The sequence below is a fragment of the Cyanistes caeruleus genome, chromosome 27 (genome assembly GCF_971803275.1).
Source record: "Cyanistes caeruleus chromosome 27, bCyaCae1.hap1.1, whole genome shotgun sequence".
Lineage (NCBI taxonomy): Eukaryota > Metazoa > Chordata > Aves > Passeriformes > Paridae > Cyanistes > Cyanistes caeruleus.
In genome coordinates, this window is record NC_141727.1 from 1,338,859 (window position 1) to 1,362,457 (window position 23,599).

Here is a 23,599-nt window from a genome sequence, read left to right on the forward strand (position 1 = left end):
TTAAATAAAGCACAATTGTTTGACAGAGTCATTTACTACATGGAACAAACCCTGGGTCTCCAGGCAGAGGACTTGACCTCAACCAGGATGTTTGTGCCTCTCCCCTTGCCCAGTGAGGAGCAACTCCTGAGCTCTGCTCCCGGCTGGCACCCACCTCGGGCAGCCGGTAAAGCTTCGTGGTACGTTGCATAGTCATGTTCCTGCTCAGGTGGGAAAATTTGACCTCGATGAGTTTCCGAGGATTCAGGGAGCGGTGCCAATACCTGCAGAAACACACTGGCAGTGGGAGACTCGTTCTGGGGCAGGGGGGAGGCTGCAGGGGCTCGAGGTTCCCGTGGCTGCCGCGAGGGCAGGTGAGAACATCAGGCCAGCAGCTCCCCACAGAGAGAAACACGGTTCTGAAGTGCTTGTGCTGCCAAAGCCTCCTCTCCTGTGGTACACGAGCAGCTTTGGCAAAGCCACTGCACTTAATCCTGGAAGGACAGCGCGGGAAGAGAAACCTGGGCTGGGATCACTCTCTCCTGTCCCAGGGAATCCCACACACACTACTGGCCACAGAAGGGGCTTCAGGAAGGGAAGGTCTGCAGACAGAAACCTTGGGTGAGCCACAGCCACTCACCTGCAAGTCCCCACAGGCTTTGGCAGCACCACTCCCGCAGTGTAAACAGCCTGGAAGATCCCCTCGAGATGCACCCTCCGCGTGATCTCACGGATCAGAACCGGAGCCACCCGTTTGGAACGCAGCTTTTTGTGGACACACAGGAAGTTTATCTCCACCATCCTCTTCTCTCTTGGGGAAAAAACAATGCAGAGCATGAGGTTTGACTGTCCTGACCTGGGAGGATCAGACCAACGCCCAAGGCACTTCAAGGGAATGAGGAGTCAACACCTCAGGGAAGGGGCAGGGGCTGGGTTTGGAGAACCCTCCCTTAAGCTGTTACCCAGGGATTCCTATGGAAAATGGTCTGAATCTGTGTCAGGTTGCATATAAGGGAAAGGTTCTTGCCCCAGAGGGTGGCTGGGCACAGTCCAGGGAATCTCCTGCCCAAGGAATGGTCACAGCCCCAAGGCTGCCAGAGCTGCAGGGAAGTTTGGACAATGTTCTCAGGCACAGGGTGGATTGCTGGGCTGCCCTGTGCAGGGCTAGGACCTGGGCTGGATGATCCTTGGAGATCCCTTCCAGCTCAGGGTATTCTATGATTCTACGTCTCCACCTAGCCCTGGATGATTTTTGTAAGGCAGAGCTGTAAGTTAACCTATCTCATTGAGGAAAACAGCCTTCACAGTGGTTAACCACAAGATATCCCTGCCCAGAACCTCTCTGCCAACCCTTAAATATCCCCCATCTTCTCCTCCAAGCAGCAAAACATCTCCAAAGCTGAAGGGTGCAGGTCTGGCTGTGGGCTGGGAGGACAATGCAGCCAGACCCCCTTAGCACTCCCACAAAGGCCCAGGTGTCAGCAAGGGGCAGGATGAGAAATGCAGCAGCACTCACGTATCATAGATGTGGATGGTGGCTGGAATTGCGCTGATAAATCCCACCAGCTTCTTGCTGGAGACCACTCGGACCCCACAGTGCCACTGGGGCAGCCAGCCTGGAGGACGCAGTGCCCTGGGGAGGGGACACACCTCAGCTGTCACCTCCCACACAAGGTCCCTGGTACTTGCCCCTGCCCCTCACCCTGCCCTGGGACACCCTGAGTCCTGCTCGCTGGCAAGAGGATGAGAGAGTGACAGTGATGTGACAAGGACTGGTGGGATCCAGGCCAATTCCTGCACTCCATGGTCAGTCCTCACTAGGGACACAGGAGGAAATTTGTTCCTTGATTCAGGAACACCCTGAGGAAACAGCAGCTCTGCTGCAAGAGGACTCCAAGGGTAATTGCTGGCAGCTGCCTTCATCCCACAGCTCCAGGGTACTTCCTCAGCTACTGAGATTTTCACAAATTCACTTGAGGGATCAAACCAAAGAGGAAGAAAGTCCAATTTAGGCTCCCATATCTCGAAGGAGCCAGAGGCAGGCAGGGCTGGGTGTCCCCTCTCACCGTGTCCCTGGGACACCGTACACAGTGACAGATGGGGAAGGGACATTTCAGGAAGAAGGGAGACAGGATAAGCAAAGGCAGCTGCAGCCCTGTCACCAGGATCAGGCTTGTCACACATCCCACACCTCCTGCTCTGCACTCCTGGTGCCACTCACCACAGCAGGAACTCGGGCGAGTAATCGAAGCGGAACATGTTGTCATCGTCCTCCACGTAGTTCTCGTTGAGCAGAGTGTAGAGCTCCTTCAGCTGCAGCAGCACAGAGCACGGAGGTTAAGGAGGTTACTCAGCCATCAAATGCCCCCAGACAGGACCCTGACCACCTCATGTGTGGCCACAGCACTGGGGCACCATGTGCAGCCATGCCCCTGCCGCTGGGTCCTGGAGCAGTGGCACACAGAGCAGGGGGAGCAGCAGGACACAGGTAAATCCTGTCACCTCCCAGGGGTGCCTCATGCTCTAAAGGGGCTACAGGAGAACTCTGGGCATCAGGCATGCTTACATCCCCTAGAAAAGCCAGGCCAAGCTGCCCAATCTGGGATGGGTAAAAGGGAGCTGCACTGGAGGGAGTCAGAGCCATCCAAGCCTAAGGAGATGGTGTGACAGAGCCAGAGCATCACCTGCTGTGGTGAAGGCCACGTTTCCATCTAAAACCTCCTCCAACAGTGCAAGCATTGAACTGCCAACCACGACACTCCAACCCACGTGTGCTGAGCTGCCTGTACTCACCACACCTCTATCCCCCAGGTCCAGGGCATCCCAGGTGAAGCCCTGGGGCAGGGTGTACGGCTCCTGGCGGATATTGTCCTTGTCCGGCTCCACCGGACCGTGGGTGTTCACCACTTCTCCTGTAAGACACAGCAGGGAGCCATGAGCTTCTCTAGTGTGTGAGGCCAAGCCTCCACAACACCTCAGTCTGGTGTCCAGTGTGCCTCATGTCTCCCAGCCCTGCAGTGGCAGACAGGGATTGTCACTTCACCCACCCAGTGTGGGATGTGACAATGGGCAGGGAATCAAAATTCCTTCCAGGGCAACAGTGAAGCCCATCAGGTGACCCAGCACAGCCACAGCTACATCCTCCAGCTCCACACGTGATGCCTGACCCTTCTCCAACCCCACAATCCCAGCCTGGGCCAGCACTTTCCCATGAGCCCCTCTGTGGGACGGTGATCTGCCAGCTCTGGCCACTGCCACTTGGCAAGTGTCAGGGTTTCCTGCCCACTGTGCCTGAAGAAGAGCTGCAGTGAACAACACAACGTTTGTTGTAAAACCACCGAGTCCTAAAGCCCCTGATTCAGCCAGGAGATGTCGGCTCGAGCTCCGGCTTTCTCAGGGATGTCAGTCCAGCAGCATCACTTCAGTGCTGCCAAGAAAGGCAAGTCATGCTAATTAGGAATTCACTTAAAAAGGCATTGAAAAGGTTTCCAAGCAATGGGGAGGTGATGAAAACACGGAGCAAAAACTTCCCCCATCACACCCACCCCACGCAGCTTCCAGAATCGTTCACCCCTGGCCGCCCTCTCTGTTTTGAGCAGGTGCTGAATTGTTAAGAGATCTGGCCCCAAAAATCCCACAGCACTTCTGCTATGGAGCCCTAAATAGCCCCATGTCTGTAATGCTGTGTGCCAGAGCACACCAGGACCACGAGGAGTGCTGGGACACCGTGAGTGGCCGGCAGCCAGGCACAGCCACCACTGTGGTGTTGGGAGGGACGAGCTGCTCTGTGCCTCCCCAGGAAACACCTTCCACCCTTTCCTCAGGGTTTTCCCAAGCAGAAATGATGTTTCCCCGTGTCCAGCATCTTGGGAAAAAGGGCAAATGCAAGACCAGGTTCTGCTGTCTCATATGACCACATGTCATCTCACTTTTTCCCAACTTAAAACTGAGATTGTTGCTCCCAGAAAAGTTTTTGAGAACCAAAAAGGCCTCAGAGTGATGTGGACAACAGAGAATGGGAATCAAACACTGCATCTGCAGCAAAAGGGACACAAACCCATGAAGGGAAATACTGAAGAGCAGCAAATTTGAAGCCATGACAAGTTTTGGACAAATCTAGAAATTGTGGGCTTGGACTCACTCTCTAGTTCCCCTGAGCTTGGGGGGATGCAGATGAGGAGGGACTAAAGTAAAGTTATGCCAGGCACCCCAATCAGCCTGGGAATGAGTCCCTTCCAGCCAGGCAGCTCTCCTGGCACATCTGCTCTGAGAGCTCCTGCCATGGTGTCAGTGTCAGATCATTGCCACAGGCTGTCAGGAGCAAGAGGAAGGGAGGGAGCAAGGACCAGAGCTGGGAAGCACCACTGGGATGTTCACAGGGGGAAGAGGGGACCAAGAGATGGGGCTCCCCATCCTTGGGGATCATGGCAGCTTGGGGTGAAGATGCTTTGATGTTTGTGTTTCCCCTCTCCTGGCCCAGCTGCAGCTCCTGCCTGTGCCAGAGAGGGACGTGAGCCCAGCAGGGATGTGGCATTTCAGCACTGGACCTGCTTCCCAGAGCTGCTCCCAGCACCATCCAGCCCCAACCCAGCCAGAGTGACCTTCCCCTCCAAGGATCCCTGTCTGGGAAGCTTCAGCCTCCAGGAAGGGGAGAGCTGGACAGCTCTGAGTCCATAGGATGGACACACCACACACAAAACCTGGGTACAGAGCACGGGGGAAACCCAACTCCAGGGCTAAGGACTGGGATTAGGGGATATAAGGGACAATGCAGGAGGCAGCAGCTCAGATGTCTGGAGTGGTTCCGTGTCCCTCTGTACCCCCTGAAGTGCCTGCACAGCTCTTCAGACCCTCCCCATCCACCTAGCCCATGTTGCTGAATGGTGGAGAAGTGGTTTTGGTGCCTCTGAAGCCCAGGCCAGGCAGGGACTCACTTGGTGGCCACAGATCAGCATCTCCAGGCTTCTCTGAGGGCTTCCTGGAGCAGCCTGGGGACCACAAGGCCTCCCCCAGAGCCCACAGGGCATGGAGGGGCTGCACATACCTAGCTTGGGCACTGGCTGTGTGTCCCAGAACTGGTAGCTCCTCTTGCTGGCTTCCTCCATGGTTTTGGCAGGGCCCTGACCTACAGAGAAGAGCTCGATGGCTTTTTGAATCTCCTGGATCCTCTCAGCAGGCAAAGAGTTCACCTGAGGGCAAAAAAGGAGGGTGGAAAGACAAAATGAGTAAGCTGAACCACCAGGTCTGTATGTGGGTTCCTCATTAGGGGAATCTGGAGCTGATCCTGTTGTGGGGTGCTGCCAGGAAAGGCAGAGCAGGCAGGAACCTCCCTTTCCATCCTCAGTTCTTGACAGGATGGATGAACCCTTTCACCAGCCTCAGCTAAGTGTGTGCTGTGAGCCCCAGGAGCAAACCTCCCCACCTGACATACTGCAGAGACAGATGGATCAACCCACCCCCAGCACTCGGGATTCCTTCAGTGGCTTTTCTCTCTCACTGTTCAGCCTCCTCCCTCTAAGCTGGATCTGTATCCACAAACTGCAGCTTCCAGAGGAGTCCCTGGGCACCAGGACTGGGACAAGGCAGAGAGGTTGAGTCAAGATGAAAGACACTTTTATCCTCCTCTTCCTCAGGGTGGATGGCTCTGCACTGAATTCCCAACCCCAGCTCCTCTCTGATCCCTGAGGAATTTAGTTTGAAAAAAGCAAAGCCCCAGTTTAAAGCTCTGCACAATCAGATAGGCAAAATATTCAAAATATTTGGATGGGAACTGGGCATCAGACAGAAAACAGCCTCTGCTGATGTGTGTCCTCTGCCACAGGACCAGAGGGGACAAGAGGGCCAGGAGGGTCAAACCCTGTGTGTCCCAAGCTGCTTCCCAAATAACTGGCTGCTGGAGATGATCAGGCAAAGCCAGGAGGGATAAGATAGACCCTGCTCTCCTCAGCTGCTGTTCTTGTGATCATCAAGCAAAAAATCAACACCACCAGATGTCACCCCCATGCTGCTGCGGGCAGCACTCGGAGCTGGCAGGTGGCAGCTCCTGCCTGAGACAGGCACCTGGTGTCTGGGAAGAACAACTTGGAGGCGCCAGTCTGACCCTGGAACTAGCTGGGATATCCAGCCAAGGACTGCACTATCCCCAGAGTGCTCTGCAAACACCTTCTGCACCAACAGGAATTCCCCCACATGGAGCCAGGCTGGGAAATCACTCAAAATCTGAAGTTTTTACAGTGCCTAAAACCAGGGCTGGGAACTCTTTCCTTGGCCTAAGTAACAGTGGAGAGGTTTGGGCTGGGGCTGGCTGTTGTGGGGGGGTCAGGATTCCAGGAAGGGGTTGGTCACCTTCACTGGCTGGTCCTGAGCCTGGTCAGGCTGGTCTCCTCCTCCTCCTTTCTCTTTCTTCCGTTTGGGTTTCTTTTTCTTCTTTTTGGCTCCGCTGTCATTTGCTGGACTCAGGCCCCTGGGGAACAAAAGAAACATCATTGGATCCCTGGGGTTTTCTTTTGGGAGAACATTTGTTTGGTTTCTGAGGCACTCTAAAGAAAACGCAGGCTCCCTGCTGAGTCCAAGTCTCCAGGAAGGGGAATACTCCGTGCACGGAGGGTGCAGCCAAGCACCCCTCCCACAGCACAGAACTCCCTGTGAGCTCCCAAAAACAGACCAACACCTCCCACCCCACAGGTTTGCTGAGTGCTGGGTGCTGTGCCCTGTGCTGCAGGTGACATCCCCACTCTCACATCCCCCACTCTGCCACCCGTGCCCAAATCCACCCTGTGGAGTGGTGGGATGCCCAGCTTTGGCTTTTTCCTCTTCTCCAAACCCAAGGATAGATGTGGAAGCAGCAAACACCGATCCAGCCCCAGGGATAAGGCCCCACATCATGCTCAGGCACCACAGAGAGGTGTCTGGCCAAGGACACTGTGCCAAGTGTCATCTCACCTGCAGAGGTGATGCTCTAGGGAGTGAGGCTGTTTATTGGAGAATTATTATATTGCTATGCTGGAGCTGGAAAACCGAGAGCGAGGAGCAAATCTCTGGGAGTGCAGGGTGGGAAGTGCCTACACCAGGGCACGGCTCCTCCTTCCACAGATGCAGGGCAGCCCTGGACATCCAGATCATGGTCATCCCTAAGCAGCTGCTGCTGTGAAACCCCTCACTGAGCCTGGTCTTTGCTCCAGCAGCATCCTGATGCCAAAACACAGGAGAGGCGCCTGCTCCCAGCATGGCAGATGGGATCTCATGATGATAACCTCATCATCCTGCAGGGGATGCCCTGACACAGGACAGGCAACGTTATGGGGGAGCTGGGAGCTGGCTACAGTCAGGGCTCAGGGGGAAACTCAATCCTGGAGAGGGTGGAGCCGGTCTGAGCAGAGGGATGAGGGGAAAGGGAGGGACACAGGGCCAGGAGAGCTCTGCCAGCACATGAGGGGTCTCCTGCAAAGCTGGGGGACAGCAGGTGCCAGACATGGCTCAGCTCTGTCCTGTCCCTCAGAGCTGCCCAGTGGGGTCAGGATACAGCCAGTGCATTTGTACTCTACAACAGAGGAGTCCCCTCCCTAGCATCCCAAAACAGCTCTCACAGCAGAGACAACCCCACATCTGACCTGCCCAGAGGCACCAGCCTGGAATCTCCCACAAAAGCACTGCTCACTCCTGGAGCAGTTTAATGTCTTTACCAAACACAAGACAGTGGTGAAGAGCGTGGAGCAGGAAAAGAAGAAACGTGCTGGAAAATACATTGGAGCAGCATCCAACTATTTATTTCAGCAAGGCCAGAACAAGGAGGACCAAGAAGGAGAATAAAGCTTTAAGAAATGCAAGTGGAAGGTATCCCTGCCCAAGGCAGGGGGATGGAACTGGATGATCTTCAAGGTCCCTTCCAACCCAACCACTCTATGCAACCCCTGGGCTGAGCAGCAAGGTTATGAAACTAGGGAAAAGTTGATGGAGAAATGTTTTTTGAGGGATGAAGCTGGGAGACACCTGTGGATGTAGCATAGAAAGCCAATGTGATGGGCTGCATTGCCCTGGGGAGCAGACAAGGATGGTCTGCAGGACACAGAGCTGCTGGCCTGGGGAAGCTTTTCCTCTGGATAAAACCTGAACAGCAGCAGAGACTCTGCAGACTGCACATGCTGGGGAAAAGGATTCCCATCTATCAGCAGAGCCTGTGTGGAACACCAGGAGATGGGAAGCATTCCTGGTGTGGTTCAGGGTGAGCTGCTCCACAAAAGGCAGTGAAGAAAAGCCTCCCCCCACTCCTTCCCCAGAAGAGCAGGAAGAGGAGCAGGGAGAGGAACAGGAGCAAAGCCACAGCTCTGAGGACCAGCAGCTCTAAGGAGCAGCATCCTGTGGTGCTGCTGAACCATCCCTGGGGGGAATCTCACCTTCCCTCCCACTGCCAGGAAAGGGCTTTGCCTCCACCCAGGAGATGCTGCTTGGACATGACAGCAGCAGCAATCCCAGCACAGCGCTGCTGACACCACTATTGATTCTAGTGACAAATGTGTGATGGCTTTTTTAACTCTCTGGGGAGGAGCACGGGCAGAATCTGGCCACACTGAAGTCTTGGGATGAGCAAAGCCACCTTGGAGCTTCAATAAACACATCCAAACTGTTTCCTATCAATTTTAACACCACAAACTGACAGCACCAGAGGAATTCTTGAGCTCACTCCAAAGGCTGACACTGGAAGTTGCCCCTTCCAAAGGGGATGGACACATGTCCCCAGCTCACCTGCACATTGGGATGCTGCAGGTGTCAGTTGTGAGAGACAAAATGCTCCCCTCATACTCTTTTGGCATCGCTTTGCTTCATAAATCAGAGCTGCCAACTCCCAGCTTGGTGCTAATGAGCTCAGCCCAGCCACGCTGGGCTCACAGGTGAAAGCACTGAGAAAATTCCTCCCTGATTTATGAGCAAAGCTGTTGTGACCTGGAAGAAACCAGGGTGGCAGAAGGTGGGATGAGGTTTTGTATTCCAGGTGGCATGGTCTGGGGAAGGGCCCTGCTCCAGCCAGGAGATGAAAACCAACTTGGCAGAGGAGTCACCAGCATGCAGGAAAATGCTGGAAAAACTGAAGGTCCCACTCACTATAACCAGAGAAGCAACAATTACAGGAATTTTCTATTTTAAATCTAGGAAAGCAAAACTATCTTCTTTCTCCAGGGTAGCTGTACACATCAGATACTCCCCAAATTAATGACAATGCCCCACCAGTGTCCTGGGACAAGCCACCACCATCCAAAATCTCAGCTGCTGCAGCTGGCCTGACCCAGGAAGCCGAGAGGGCTGGAGCAGTTTCATCCCCAGGCAGGGTGAGCTGCCAGCCCAGCTCACATCCAACCTCCCACAGCCTTCCCAGCTGCACTTAAGGCCTTTCTCCTCCCCTATCCCTTTGCTTTCTGAGGTGCATTGAGAGATGAAGTAGCTGGACAAAGGCACCTTGGCTGCACTGTGCAAAACATCTCCCAGTTCCCTCTGGGATTACCATGGTCTCTTTTCCCTTCTCCTGGGAAAGGCACCCCCACCATCATGGTGTTTATTCAGCACTCCAATCCCTCCTTTCCCGTTACCAGGTGGCTCCTTGAGTTGAAGGCAAAGACTCTAGCACCAACTGCTGCCCAGAAAACAACCCCTGTAACCTGAGCAATCTTGAAAACAGATTTTTGGAAGCATTTAAAGACAGTGGCCAGGCTTGTTCAGGGTGAGTCCTGCTTAGACTGACTGTGCTCCACCAGCTCAACCCCTCTAGAGGCTGGAAAACACCAGACTCATCCAGTAATAAACTGGTGCTCAGCACCCACTCATCTATCCCTGGATCCAAGGGTGTTCCCACTGTATTTCCAAACCTGAGGGAAGGAGGAAGCACAAGGGGAACAACTCCAGCTGTGGGAGGCTCCCTCAGCCTGGTGGGAGGCTGAAAGTGTCAGATGAGAAGGATCCCTGCTCTGTATTTAGGTGCTGGAAAATCCTTCTGCCATCCCTGGGGCTAATCAGACATGGTTCTTAGGCTGTAATCTCTGTAATCTCGTTAGGGGCTGTGGCAGGGAGGATCTCCAGATGGCAGAGCTCAGCTCCCAGAGCCCAGCGTGCCACCAGCGTGCTCCCTACACCTACAACTGAATCCCACGTGCTGGAGCTCAGTGCTTGTCCCAGGAATCTCTTCTCGTGGCTAAGGGCAGGCAGGGATTGCCAAAGCCACAGATGCCCCTCTGAACAGCCCCTCTGCCCCCTCACACCCCATCCAGCGACAACTCAGCTGTGCCACAGGGCACCCCCGAACTCTTCCTGCCTGGAACAGCATCCCCAGGTGGTTTTGACAGCAATAGAACCATTTCATGGGACTGGACACTCCAACCCTTCCTGTCACCACTGCTCTCGCTGCCTTTGAGGTGACAAATCCCACCAGGCTGAGCCCATGCAATGTTCCTGCCTTCCAGAACCAGGGAATAAATCCTCCATAGCCACCAGGGACACAGCAAGAGCTCTCTCCACACAAAGGGAAATATGAAAAATAACAAAGTGGGATTACTTTCTTTGGAAAATCAGCTTGGATAGCCACAGCAGAAAGCCGTGCAGCCACTTCCCAGCGCTGACACAGGACTGAGGCTGAGGAAACTCAATTCCTCTTTCCTGTCCTTAAAAGGAAAGGAAGTATTGCTTTCACTAAAGAATACTTTTATGTTTTAAACCTCAGTGCCAAGATCCAGTGACTCCCAGCACAAACTGGCATGAGCAGGGCTCTGAGTGTGGCTCTACAAACCCTGGCAGCTCAAAGCCCTTCCCTGCCCTGTTTTTGGGGAGAGTGTCACTGGAGTGACCGGAAACACTCCCACACCCCGGTGTGATGGGATGCTATGGAATCAACAGAATTAATGACTGTGCATCCAGGAAGAAAAACATCCTCCTTCCCACCACTTGGTCTCTCCCTGGTGGGTTTTGGATTTGTCAGAGAGCTCCAAAGCCCCCTTTCCTCACGCTCCTTATGTGTGCCCACCAGCCACGCTTTTGGTGTTATTTCCCAAGCTATCCAAACTGTTTCCTACTGGATATTCCCCAGGCTGCTTGTGGTATTCCAGCTCCTCGAGGTGGCCAGAATGATGCCCATGCCAGGAAGCAAGGAGGGCTCCAGAACACACCTTTTCCTGGCAAAGGGCAGGAGGAACCACTGGGCTGGGGAGCGGCGGTGATTGAGCACCGCGTCTCCTCTGCTCGGCTCTGGCTTCCACAAACCTAATCATGTCAGAGGGAAAGAAAATAAAAATCTCCCCAAGCACGGCTAAACCGATTAAACTGAGACATGGTGCCACATCCAGGAGGCAAATAAAATATAAATGGGCAGCTGTGCTGTCATAAAAAAAGCCTGTGTGATATTTCTTGTGTGACCTTTTATTCGCTTTGGTTCCTGAGCAGGCGGGATTGCCTATGGAAAGCTGCTGATGGAGGGCCAAGGGTTCTCCAAGTCTCTGCTCTGCAGGGCTGGGGAAGCAGCACCAGGTGAGCTCAGGTGCAGGAAGAACAAAGTGCAAAACAGCTGGAAACCTCTGGAAAGCCACACATGGATGTTCCCGTTCCCAGCAGGAATGAGGACGAAGCCTCTCCTGCAAATCCCAAGCATGGTTAGGCAGCTCTGCACTGTATTAATTAAGGCAGTGAGTAATGAGGGCGCTACGTTAAGTATTCCAGCTCTTCCCTACTGAGATAAGGACCTGTCTCGCTGCCTGTGCTCGCTCCCTGCCTTGTTGTTGTTGTTATTCCACCATTCCATACCTCTGGAGGCTGAGCTCCTCCAAGCACGAGACAATGTAGGCAGAGCACCGCAAACCTTGGTTTGTGTTTAGGATAACGACGGGATGAGTGTGCAGCAGCCCGGGATTATTCCAGGGCACGGGAATGCCACATGCTCCGGAAAACAGGATCATGCATCCAACCACGCCACCACCCTGGGTGTCACCGCGGGGATGGGGATGCCACGAATGGGCTGAGGCTTGTGCGGGAGGGCAGAGGGAATGTGAGGAGACACACCCTAACGCAAGGCCACGAAGAGCTGTGAATTTGGCTTATTTGTGCCCGAGAAAGGCACCCGCGGCCCCGGCCCGGCCGCCCCACAGCCGTCACCCATCCACGCCGCGGCCGCGCCCGACCCTGCTGAGCTTCGGACACGCTCCCGCAGCGGGCGTGAATGGGCGCCAGCGGCACCGCCCCCCCGCTAGACTGACCGGCGCCTTGACCAATCGCTGTCCGGGATGCTACCCGGCGACCAATCAGCGCCCCCGAGGGGCGGGGCACATCGCACTTCCCCGCCGCTCCTCGCCTCAATGGGCCCGGCCGCCGCCGTGGCACGCGGTCCCGGCCGCCGCTCACCCCCGGTTGGAGCCATGCTCCGCCTCGTTCTCGCAGTCGCTGCAATGCTCGTGGTCGTTCTCCTCCGCCGCCGGCCGCGGAGGCCTCGCCGGTGGCCGCCTCACTGCTGTCTCACTGTCGTCCGCCATCTTGAACGGGGCCTCCGCGCGTGCCGCACCCCCGCAACAAAGCGAGTCGCGATTGGGCGGCGGGCCGCGAGGCATGCCGGGAGTGGTAGTCTGCGTGGGCACGTGGGGGCCGGGCTGCGCCGGAGCCGGGACTACAATCCCCGTCGCTCTCTGGAGTGTCCAGGGACGGGGCGCCGGTGGCGGGAGGGCTCCCTCACAGCGGACAGCCGCGTGGATGCCCCGCCGGACAGAGAGCGGCTCCGTGCCCCGTTCGCCCGTTTTCCCGGCGAGGCCAGTGCTCACGTCTCCGCCCTCTTCCTGCTTGGGGGGGTGGGTCGAGTCTAATGAGGGCGGCTCCGATTGGCTGGGAGAAACCCCCTCCTCCACCGCCAGCCAATGGGAGCGCAGGACACTGCGGGGCGTGTGAGGCCGGGCAGGGTGAGTGGTGAGGGCGGCGGGCGGGTGCCATGGTGCCCCCGGCGCCCCGTGGGGTGGGTCAAGGTGTTTGTGGCGGCGGCTCTTTCCCCGCCAATTAACGATGTATTTGATGACTCTTCCCTTTAACTGCAGCCTCCTCGAGCCAAATACCAGCTCTCTCATCCCCAGCCAGAGACGAGGATGGGCTCAAGAGGAGGGTCAGGTGTAGGATGGTGCTGGGGACACGGTGCAGCTTTATCCCCAATCCCTTTGCTTGCCGGATGGATGGATTGAGGCTGACAGCTTGTGCTGTGATCAAAACCCGCAGGAGTTGGGACACAGGAATTCTGGGCCACTTAATTCTTTGAAAAACATCTCCTTAGTGCCCTGGGTGCATCTCCCTTTTCCTCACTGCTCAGCTCACCGGGTTTTCCAGCCTGACCAGCCTCTGTGGCTCGTGTTCTGTTATTCCCCATGTCTGGTTTAGTTGGAACAGGCCAAATATATTCCCCCAAAATTGTGTATTTGGGGGGAAACTGGTTCTGGCTCCTGCTGGTAACATCTGCAGGAGCGGGCTGGCCTCTCCCCTCGAGTGCAGTTCAAACCTGAGCTTATTAAATATTGATGCCTGAGATCTGTGCAAGCCCTTGGACAGCATAAGTGTTCAGATCCCCAGCTGGGCCTGGTTTCCAGGATAACCCTTCCAAGGGCTGCTTTCCCCCTGCAGTAATTCCTGGGGTGAAGGCATGCGATGGAGGGACAGAAATAGCAGGGTTTTGGGAGCAAGTCCCAGCTGAGGCTGGAGGCCAGAACGCTGGGGTTACTGCAGTTAAAGCCCTGTGTTTACAAGGGCAGGAGAGTTTTTAGTGTATTTTTACAAAACAGGCACATGGAGCCTCCACTGCTGTGATCCGGATCCTCCTGGTGCAGTGTTGCCCCTCGCAGGCTGTAGCAGTGGGAGTATAAAATCCTGGTGGGAGGGCAGGATTTTAACTTGCTGGGATAAATAAACGGCCCCTCAGTCACTCCAAGTCCCTCTAACTGGAGAGGCTCCCTGTGGGGTCCAGGTCCTGCTTGGGATGTACATCAGCCTCCCCAGTCACTGCTGTTTCCTATTATTATTTTGGCCTTCTCTGATCCCTTTTGGATCCCCGTTTGTTGCTGCTGGAGCTATCCCCATCTCTTGTCCTGGTGTCTGGGAAAGGGAAGGAGCACATGGTGCTGCTGCAGGCTGGGTTGGTGCTTGGTGGAGCTGCTGCCTGAGCTGCTGGCAGGGGCTGCTGCTTCTGCTCCAGCTCTGCTCTTTCCCTCTGCTGAGCTGCCTCCAGCTGCCACAGGACTTGCTCAGCCCCTGCTTCCCTCCAAACTGTGGGTTTGGGTCCTGTTTGTAGGACTGAATTATGACTAAAATGTCTTTTTGTTGTTGTTTTCTACCCAAAGGTTTGCAGTGCTGTGTTTTCACCCATCCTCAGCCCTGCTGCAGCCCCGTGACCTGCTGTCCTTGGGTGTCACTTGCTGGGGACAGTGTGGGCAGTAGGTACCTGTTTCCTTTATGTGCAGAATTTTTGGGGGGCTGATGATGTCTGGAGGGAGGGGGGAGACCAGGGCCAGGTTAGGCAGAGCGATGGTGACTGAGATTGCTGTGGTTGGGCTACCAGGAGGGAGCAGGATCTGGGCAAGGGGCAGCCAGAGGGTGACTACCAGCAGCCTCACCTGTGGCTCCTGGCCAAAGGTGATGGAGCCAATTCCTTCTCAGATGTAACAGCCACAGGTTGGGCTGTGGGAGCTTCAGCCCCTCACCCATGGTGTCACCCTGGATGACAGCAAAGTCAGAGCTGCTGTCCTTGGCTGCACAAAGGCCTGGACGCTCTGGGCTGGGGCTGCAGGAGGGACACTGGAGTCTGTACCCAGCCTGCTGAGGCTGTTGTGTTTTTGGGATGTAGTTACTCACAGTAGTCCCCTCCCCTCAGCTCTCCAGAGCTGCCTCAGTGTGGCTGAGTCTTTTGGTTTTGAGAGCACCCAAGCAGGATTTAGAGGATTGCAGGGTCTGGGTTGAGCAGGGAGATGTCTGTGCAGGGGCTGTGGGAGCAGTGTTACCAACCCCCTCCCGGCCTCGAGGCCAAGGGCAAGCACAGATCTGTGCTCAGAGCCCTGTTTGGCCACTCACAGACACCAGTTTGCTGCTCAGAGCTGTGATTTCCCTGTCCTTAGGGCTGCCAGTGGTGAGGGAATGGGATTCAGTGAGTGCCCTATGGGTTCTGCATCCCAGTGATGTCTGAGGTGGCTGCAGGGATTGAGCAGGGCTCTCCCTCTCAGGCCTCGTGTGTCCCACTCCTGGCTGAGATATTGTCTGAATTCTCTTGCACTGCTCCTGGGTCACCCTTGACAAACCTGCCAGGAATTTCCTGATTTCTCTGAGCACGTCCAGAGGAGGCCACAGAGATGCTTCAAGGGCTGGAGCCCCTCTGCTCTGAATTCAGGCTGGGAGAGGTGAGGGTGTTCACCTGGAGGAGAGAAGGATCCTCAGAGCCCCTTGCAGAGCCTAAAGGGGCTCCAGAGGGACTTTGAACAAGGGCCTGCAGTGACAGGACAAGGGGAAATGGCTTCCCACTGCCTGATGGAATATTGGGAAGGAATTCCTCCCTGTGAGGACAGTGAGGCTCTGGCCCAGGTTTCCCAGAGAAGCTGTGGCTGCCCCTGGATCCCTGAAAGTGTTCCAGGCCAGGCTGGACAGGGCTTGGAGCACCCTGGGATAGTGGAAGGTGTCCCTGCCTATACCAGGAGATGGAGTTGGATGGGCTTTAAGATCCCTTCCAATCCAAACAATTCCATGATTCCATGACTCAGGGTGCTGTAGATGGGATTCTGGTTTGATGAGTGGAGATGCCAAAGGGGAACAAGTTTCTAAAGCTGCAGATAACCAGCTGGGGGAACTCAGGGCTCGAGTGTCACATCCAGAGTTTGGGGGGTCCAGAGAAGCCCTGTTTAATCCAACACTGTCCTGCAGCCTGTAGAACAGGGATATCCAGCTCAGAGGGTGCCAAAATCCTGCTGATGTCTCAGTGACGCCCTGAGAAAGTAGGAAAATGAGCTTTGAATGAAGTTGCCTGCTTGGGACTAAATATTTGATGTGCTCAGCATGAACAAAATGGCCTTGTCCTGGCATGTTTTCCAGCTCTTGTCTTTCCCTCCCAGAGCACGATGTTCCTGGTGGGACTCTCGGGTGGGATCGCGTCGGGGAAGAGCACGGTGGTGGCTGTGCTGCGGGAGCTGGGCTGTGCCGTGATCGATGCCGATGTTATTGCCAGGCAAGGTGAGTTTTCCAGAGCTGGTCCTGCTCCCTGAGGTTCCCCTGACAACCGGGATCGCTGCCGGGAAGCGCTGACGGCAGAGGGTGCTCTGGGTACATCGGAGAAGGGTTTCCCTTCCTCTTCCCAGCCCGCGGGCAGCTGCCCGGGGGGATTGGAACTAGGATATATTTTTAATAAAGAAAAAAAAGAAGATCATTACCTAATAAACACCGTGGGGAGATTGTGCTCTGAGATTTTATCCCCTGGTGTGAGATGCTTCCCAGCTTTGAAAGCCAACTCTGGGCAAAAATGAATGTGGTTCCCTCTAAAGTGGGATTTCCTGGCTAGTCCAGTACGCCCCCTGAGCCCCAGGACACCCATCCTGTCACTCAGTTACGAGTGTGGATGAAAGAGAATGTCCCTCTGTGCTGGATGTTGCTTGTCTGGTGATCCTGAGGGATCAGATCACAAAATTAACGTGCTCAAAAAAAAAAAGAAGAAAAAAAGAGGCTCCAGAGATCCCAGATCAGGGGGAGTTTGTTCTGTGCTCCTGCACACCTGCCTCGTGCTGCTCTTGAAATGTGCTGCTTGGGCTGGAGAAAAGACCCAGAATCCCAGATCTGTTGACTCAGTAGGACCAGAGCAGACCTTGTTTTCCCTGATTACTTGTGAGATGTTGATCCCTTCACCCCATCAGGCTAATGAGGAGAGCAGAGTGCCCAGAGTGGCTGTGGCTGCCCCATCCCTGGCAGTGTCCAAGGCCAGGCTGGACAGGGCTTGGAGCAACCTGGAATTGTGGAAAGTGTCCCTGCCCATGGCACAGGGTGGGACTGGATGAGCTTTCCCCCAAACCAGTCTGGGTTTCTGAGAGCTGTGGATCCTGCAAGCAGCAGGTTTGGGGTCTGCTGCTGAGACATGGTGCAGTGGTGCCTGAGCTTTTCTGTTTGGTAAAGAACTTAATGTGTAGCCACTCAAAGCTGTGCTGCTTTAACATTTTATTGCACTGTAATTCCCCTGGAGGTGCAGGAAATTTGCTGGAGGTGCTAAAAGCCCTCAGAGGCAGTAGGAAAACACTACAGATACTCTGTGAAAGTTTTCTGCCAATCACTTTATTTTGCACCAATTCCTTTTTTATATGTGTTTGTTTACTATATAGATTTCACCCATCCTGAAACTGCCTCCATGTGATATTCCATGGGAGAAAAAAATTGGTCTTAAAGACTTTTATGAGGTTGGCCTGAGGTTACAACCTGTGGCAATGTTCCTGGATTTGGGAGAGATGATTATCTGTAGTCTGTCCTTCGCTGTGGTTACCCTCAGCTGGAGCTTAATTATGGTTTTATTGCTTCATCCCTTTTGTTGGTGTTTTTTTTTTTGGTGGTTTTAAAGTTATACACTCCTGTAACGTCAGAGCCCTTGCAAGGGCTGATTGGGGATTGAGCTTTTAGAAGGTTTCTGTGTTCATTTTCCTGAAGAATTTAATGTGTGATGTGAAAGTCAGTAAAAAAAAATTCCAAACCTGAGCAGCATCCAGAGCCAAGTTGCAGCAGTGAGTATCCACATAGTGCTGAAGTTTCCAGCTGGTCCTGGTCCCTTTAGGATCTCCCTGCTCCATCCCTGGTGGGAATTGGCTCAGCCCAGCTCTGGCCCGAGCCTTGGCGTGTGGCCATCACCGTGTCCTCCTGCCCGCCCTGCTGACTGGTCACCCTGAACAGCAGCACCAGGAGGGTTGTGGTGCTGAATTCATGTCTGCAGGGCTTTGATCTCCTGGGTGTCAGCCCTCAAAGAGACCTTGGGCTGGCAGGCTGTTCTGGCAGGAGCTGCCAGGCCGTGCAGATGTGGTGCCAGGACAGATGTGCTGCCATGGGAGCATCAGCTCCGTTAGTTAATGAGCAAACCCCATCTGAGGGTGACTGCTGATGCAAACACCGACTGTGCTGTAAAACCTGCTCTCACCCCTGGCTGTTTGATGTTCTCAGTGGTGCAGCCCCACTCCAAGGCACATCAGCAGATCCTGCAGCACTTTGGCACCGAGATCCTCCTGGAGAATGGTGAGATAAATCGTGAGGCTCTCGGAAACATTATCTTCTCCCAGCCAGAGAAACGGCGGCTGCTGAACTCCATCACCCACCCTGAGATCCTGAAGGAGATGCTGAAGCAGGTCCTGAAGTACTTTGTACTCGGTAAGAGGCCATGTCTGGCCTGCCAGGACTCCTGCTTGGGCAGGAGCCATCCCTTCTCCCTCTGCCTTTGGTTTGAATGTGGGGAGAGGGACAGGAATGATAGAGAAAGGGAAGGGACGCTGAGTGACAGCCTTTGTGCTCTGCCTCCGGTGGCCTTTGGTGTCAGTGTTTGGAGGATTCATTCCTGATTCACTCCTGCCTTTCACTGCTTCCCTTCTCCGCTTTTCTCTGCTGTTTAAAGTGTATCTGTGAGGCCCGGGAGCAGCTTTGCCGAGATTACCCACCGGATAATGTCACACTCCTGAAACGGCCAAATATCCCTCCCTGCCCCCAGCCTGCTCCAGCTTCAGTGCAAGCTGTGGAGCCCTTTGAGTGTCGATAAGGTGAGGAATGGGCTGACAGCTGTGGCTTCCGAAATCCCGCGTTCCCCCTGATAAATGGAACAAATGCAGCTGTCAGGCTGGGCTGGGGAAATGCCAGATAAGATCACCAGCTGTTCCGGAGGTCTCCGTGTAGACAGACGGATGCTTTAATAGAGTCAGTCTGGATTCGTGGTGCTTATCAGAGCTGAGCCCTGTGAGAGCTGAACAGGCCGGGGCACCACGGGGCCGAGCTCTGCTGCGGGGTAAGGAGGAGGAGGAAGCACAAAGGAAGCAACAGGCAGGAGTGCCAGGAGCCAGAGATGGAGTCTTGAACTCGGGGCTGCAGGCTCAGGAGGCGGATGCTGTCCTGGCCTTCGGCGAGAGCGCTGTGTGGCTTCAGCAGGCTGCTTTGTCCTCATTAGTCAGGATTTAATGATTTGGGATAGCTGGATGTTGTCTCTGAGGATCGCTGTGTAAGGAAAGCTCTGATCGATCAAATCAGAGGACAGCCAGAAGCCTCTCAGGGCAGAGATGCTGGTGGAATGGTGGCTCCTTGGATGATGATGTCTTTGTCAAGACTTTACTTGCTGTGGGCAGCTCGGTTTTAGGGGGGCTATAAAGAGGGGACACCAACAAAACCTGAGGTGTCCCCATGACTGGAGACACAGGAGAGTGAAGTCCTGACTTAGAGCTTTCCCCTCCCCTCACCCTCTCCCCCGGACTCAGCAGGGCATCTTCCACCACCCCAGACATGGGCCAAGGGCAGAGGCATGGGGAGAAACAGGGGGACAGCAACTGACTGTGACAAGCTCTGCTCCCTGTGGTGACAGCTTTTAAACCAAACTCATCCAGTTTTGGTGAGGGTTCAGACTCACCAGGGTTCAACCCTCAGGGCTGTGCCTGGACGCTCCCCTGTGTTTCAGTGTCACAGCTGCAGGAGGTCTGCAGGGATTTCCTTGCTCCCCTTGCAAAAATGGAACTGTTTAGCCAAAGCTTTTCATAAAGGGAGGAAAGCTGAGCTGGGAAATGTTGGCTCAGATGGCTGCAGCCTGGTGAAGTCTTGGACAAGAGAAGGAGTGGAGAGCAGATCGTGCTGTGGGCACTGCTTCCCACGAGAGGCCAGCACAGCGCACGGCTGCCGCTCTTGCCAGCCAGGCACTGCTCCTCTCATTTCAGCTCCTCGTTTCAGCTCCTCATTATATTTCTGCAGTTTCACCTTTGCTCTGGAGCAGCCAGGTTAGGGTTGGTTTTTTTTTTCCTCTGGAAACTTGGAATGAAACCATTTCCTCCCTGAGAGAGGGAGGAGGGCCAGCAGGCTCTGCTCTGCTCAGCTGTAATCGTGGAGCTGTAGAGCTCCTGCTTGCTTTGATTTTCCTGGCCATGGTGTGTGTGCAGTGTGAGGGATTTGGGAATGGGGGTTAACACTGTTCTCTGTTTTGGGGAATGTTGCCATCTCTACAGGCTACCGCTACGTGATCCTGGACATCCCTCTGCTCTTTGAGACCCGTGGACTGACCAGGTTTATGAAATACACAGTGCTGGTTTATTGGTAAGTGCTCTGGGAACGATGAGGACAGGGACAATGCCACCTCTCTCAGAGGGGCCCATCATGTGCCTCCACTCTGCTTCAGCCTCAGCCCTGGTGCAAAGCCCACTGAGAGAAGCAACACCTCCCTTTATAGTGCACAAGGACCTTCCTGAGCTTTCTCTGGAACCTGGCACCATCACAGAGGGGAATTCACTTCCTTTGGGACTTCCACAACCCATGCTCTATCAGGGCAGGATTTGGGGCACTGTTCCAGGCTGTGAATGCTGAGAACAGCCCAGGCAGTGGTGGCTCTGCCGGTCCAAGTGCTGGCTGATTGTGTCAGAAATGACGGGGGGCACTTCTCTCATTCCCATTTTATCCCAGTGATTCCCCCTGCTGCCCAAGGAAGGCAGATCCCCGTTCCTTCCCACCCCCAGCTCAGCCCCGTGCTCCCCCGGCAGTGACCCCGGCACGCAGCTGCTGCGGCTGATGAAGAGGAGCGGCTTGAGCGTGGCTGAGGCCGAAGCTCGGATCAGCTCCCAGCTGCCCCTGGAGGAGAAGCGCAAGTGGGCGACCCACGTCATTGACAACTCCGGGGACCGGGAGAGCACACGCCGGCAGGTGCTGCGGCTGCACGCCCGCCTCGAGGATTCCCTGCATTTCCTCTGGGCACGGCTGGCGGTGGGCACGGTTGTCGCCGGATTTGGAGGGCTGGTGTTCCTCCTCATCAGGCATTTCATCTCTTAACTCACCTTTTCTCTTAGTCAGGGAAGGGGCCTGAATTTCCCCGTTTGAAAAGGGCAGTGAAAGGCCACTTCTGTTAATGAGCTTTGCCAGCTGAATGCAGACAGCGGCATGAGGCGTCTCCTTGCACACTTCCCAAGGTGAACACAGGCAGAGGTTTTTTTCAGGCACATTCTCCCTCCTCAGGTTCTCACCCACCAGCTGTACCCGTGGGATGAGGCCCTTGTCCCCAGGTGGGTCTCTATTGTGGGACTTCAGTGAGCTGAGGCACTTTAATCTGGGACAATATCACTTTAATCTGAGACAGTCTCACTTTAATCGGGTACAATCTCACTTTAATGTCTTCCAGGACAATCTCCTCCCTAGGGCTGGGTGCCTTCTCAGGGCCTGTAATTGCCTCTAGTGTTCCCGGGGTGATTCTTCATAGCTCAACTCTCCTAATCCAGATTTAGGTTTGGGATTTCCCCTCTTTCATGTTGATTTAATGGAAACTCGTTAAATCATTGGTGGGGGGAGGACAGCACCTCGTTCACATGAATCAGCTGCTCAGCTGGGGGCTCCTCTTCCCTGCCCTCTATTTCTGTGGCCATCACTCGTGGGTCACCCTTGGCTTTGGATCCAAGGGTCTGATCCACACTGGAGCAGGCCGAGACCTGAGCTCCTTCAAACTCATTTCCTTCTGTTTGAGCTTCCTTCAGCAGCACTTTCCCAGTGGGAGAGTTGAGCCTGGGCAAGCCGGGTGCTGGGTCTTCACTTTTGTTTTAATAAAACACTGAACAGCAGCTGCTCCGCATCCCACGACTGCTCCCCTGGCTCTTCCCAGCCTGCTCCCAGGTTGTTCCTATGCCGGGGCACGGCTGCGCTCTGTAAAGTTCAGCACACGCAGGAAGAGCTGCTGGCTGCTCCTGCTTTTCCCAGTAAACATCCCTGAGCTGCTCCAGGAGCTGCTTGGAGCAACAGCCCTGCCCTGACCTTCCTTGGGAGGGCTGTGCCTCAGTGTTGGTGCTGGACACCCCACAGGGTGGGTCTGGCTTGCTGGGATATGATCCTGGAGCTGCAGTGGGTCTCTGTGCCCAGCAGGTTCCCTCTGGGGTCCCCCTGTCCCCACTGCCACTGCTCATCCCCACACTGCGAGAAAAGGGGGTGCTGCCAGCCCCTGGCCACCTCCCTGCACATGGTGATCCCTGGGACCCTCCAGGGTGCTCCCACCCTCCTGCCCGTCCCCTGTGCCAGCCTTTAGGCCCAGGACCTTCCCAGGGTGTCCCCAGCCAGCACAGCCCCTTTTTGGAGCCAGGCATTCTTCCATCCCCGTCCTCCCCTGAGCCCCAGTGTGCACCCACAGGTCCCATGTCTCACCCACCTGGAGAGACCTGGTGGTCCCTGTGCAGCCCCAGGGAGCATCCCTGGGCTGGAGCACCCACCTGGCTACCCCGACCCTTCCAGCCGTGCTGGGGGAGCCGTGCTTGACCTCTCCGTGCTCTAAATGCTCCATAATTGTGCAGCGCCGCTGGAGTCCCTCGCAGGCAGCCATAAATCAGAGCCAGAGCGGGATTTCTCGGCCGAGATAAGCGCCAGTTCCGCCTCCCTCCCGCCCGCCTCCGCGATAAATGGGGCCGGGGGTGGAAGGACGGAGCAGACGGGGCCGTAATCGCATTTGGCGCTTCGCTCCCGCCCGGCTGACGTTCACCCGCCGCTAACGAGTTTAGAGAGAGCGGATCTGGGGGCACGGTGAGACACTGGGCTCACTGCCATGGCCAGGGGAGCCTGCTGCAGGGCCCTGGGCTGAGCCCCCTGCCTGGGCTGCGGGTCCAGGCCTTGGCACCCACGGGGAAAGGGCTCTGGAGCTGTGTCCATGGGAGCTGTGTCCATGGGAGCTGTGTGGTGCCCATCCGTGGGAGCTGTGTCCATGGGAGCTGTGTCCATGGGAGCTGTGTCCATGGGAGCTGTGTCCATGGGAGCTGTGTGGTGCCCATCCATGGGAGCTGTGTCCATGGGAGCTGTGTGGTGCCCATCCATGGGAGCTGTGTCCATGGGAGCTGTGTGGTGCCCATCCATGGGAGCTGTGTCCATGGGAGCTGTGTGGTGCCCATCCATGGGAGCTGTGTCCATGGGAGCTGTGTGGTGCCCATCCATGGGAGCTGTGTCCATGGGAGCTGTGTGGTGCCCATCCATGGGAGCTGTGTCCATGGGAGCTGTGTGGTGCCCATCCATGGGACCTGTGTCCATGGGAGCTGTGTGGTGCCCATCCATGGGAGCTGTGTCCATGGGAGCTGTGTCCATGGGAGCTGTGTGGTGCCCATCCATGGGAGCTGTGTCCATGGGAGCTGTGTCCATGGGAGCTGTGTGGTGCCCATCCATGGGAGCTGTGTGGTGCCCATCCATGGGAGCTGTGTGGTGCCCATCCATGAGAGCTGTGTCCATGGGAGCTGTGTGGTGCCCATCCATGGGAGCTGTGTCCATGGGAGCTGTGTGGTGCCCATCCATGAGAGCTGTGTGGTGCCCATCCGTGGGAGCTGCCCCACGATCGCCTCAGCACCGCCAGTCCCACTCCTGCCCAACCCCCTCGGGGACACCTGTGGCCGTGTGGCCGAGCCTCAGCCATCCCCTGCCGGTGACA

The 23,599-nt window shown here is 55.6% G+C and overlaps 2 protein-coding genes across 5 annotated transcripts in view; one reads left to right on the plus strand and one right to left on the minus strand.

Moving 5' to 3' along the window:
- The window catches only part of NMT1 (N-myristoyltransferase 1), a 17,940-nt gene extending 5,272 nt beyond the window's left edge, over positions 1 to 12,668 (minus strand). For both annotated transcript variants that reach the window (XR_015279594.1, XM_086864778.1), the window contains exons 1-8: positions 12,352 to 12,668; positions 6,325 to 6,442; positions 5,024 to 5,168; positions 2,773 to 2,891; positions 2,201 to 2,292; positions 1,496 to 1,612; positions 620 to 790; positions 155 to 263 (exon numbers count right to left, since the gene is read on the minus strand). Coding sequence is in view for 1 of the 2 variants with exons in the window: in XM_086864778.1 (XP_086720904.1) it covers positions 155 to 263; positions 620 to 790; positions 1,496 to 1,612; positions 2,201 to 2,292; positions 2,773 to 2,891; positions 5,024 to 5,168; positions 6,325 to 6,442; positions 12,352 to 12,554 (1,074 nt within the window). In the remaining variant the exon portion in view is untranslated. The remainder of the gene's footprint in view (positions 1 to 154; positions 264 to 619; positions 791 to 1,495; positions 1,613 to 2,200; positions 2,293 to 2,772; positions 2,892 to 5,023; positions 5,169 to 6,324; positions 6,443 to 12,351) is intronic.
- Positions 12,625 to 21,764, plus strand: DCAKD (dephospho-CoA kinase domain containing). Of its 3 annotated transcripts, XM_086864787.1 has the most exons (7): positions 12,866 to 12,896; positions 13,029 to 13,098; positions 14,316 to 14,408; positions 16,071 to 16,188; positions 18,145 to 18,348; positions 20,172 to 20,259; positions 20,700 to 21,764. In XM_086864787.1, exons 4-7 carry the CDS (start codon positions 16,077 to 16,079, stop codon positions 20,983 to 20,985), a joined length of 690 nt encoding a protein of 229 aa, XP_086720913.1. In that variant the 5' UTR covers positions 12,866 to 12,896; positions 13,029 to 13,098; positions 14,316 to 14,408; positions 16,071 to 16,076; the 3' UTR covers positions 20,986 to 21,764. The 3 variants fall into 3 exon arrangements, with proteins under 3 accessions (XP_086720912.1, XP_086720911.1, XP_086720913.1); XM_086864786.1 differs by lacking the exon at positions 13,029 to 13,098 and having other exon boundaries at positions 12,625 to 12,896; XM_086864785.1 differs by lacking the exon at positions 13,029 to 13,098 and having other exon boundaries at positions 12,641 to 12,896; positions 14,316 to 14,412.
- The last annotated feature ends 1,835 nt before the right edge of the window (positions 21,765 to 23,599 follow it).

What these genes read in the sequence shown, in the direction of transcription:
- DCAKD (XM_086864786.1), top strand. Translation starts at nt 16,077, where the DNA reads ATGTTCCTGGTGGGACTCTCGGGTGGGATCGCGTCGGGGAAGAGCACG. An exon ending in CGATGTTATTGCCAGGCAAG is followed by an intron (nt 16,189 to 18,144) that starts GTGAGTTTTCCA and finishes TGATGTTCTCAG; the next exon opens with TGGTGCAGCCCCACTCCAAG. An exon ending in TACACAGTGCTGGTTTATTG is followed by an intron (nt 20,260 to 20,699) that starts GTAAGTGCTCTG and finishes CTCCCCCGGCAG; the next exon opens with TGACCCCGGCACGCAGCTGC.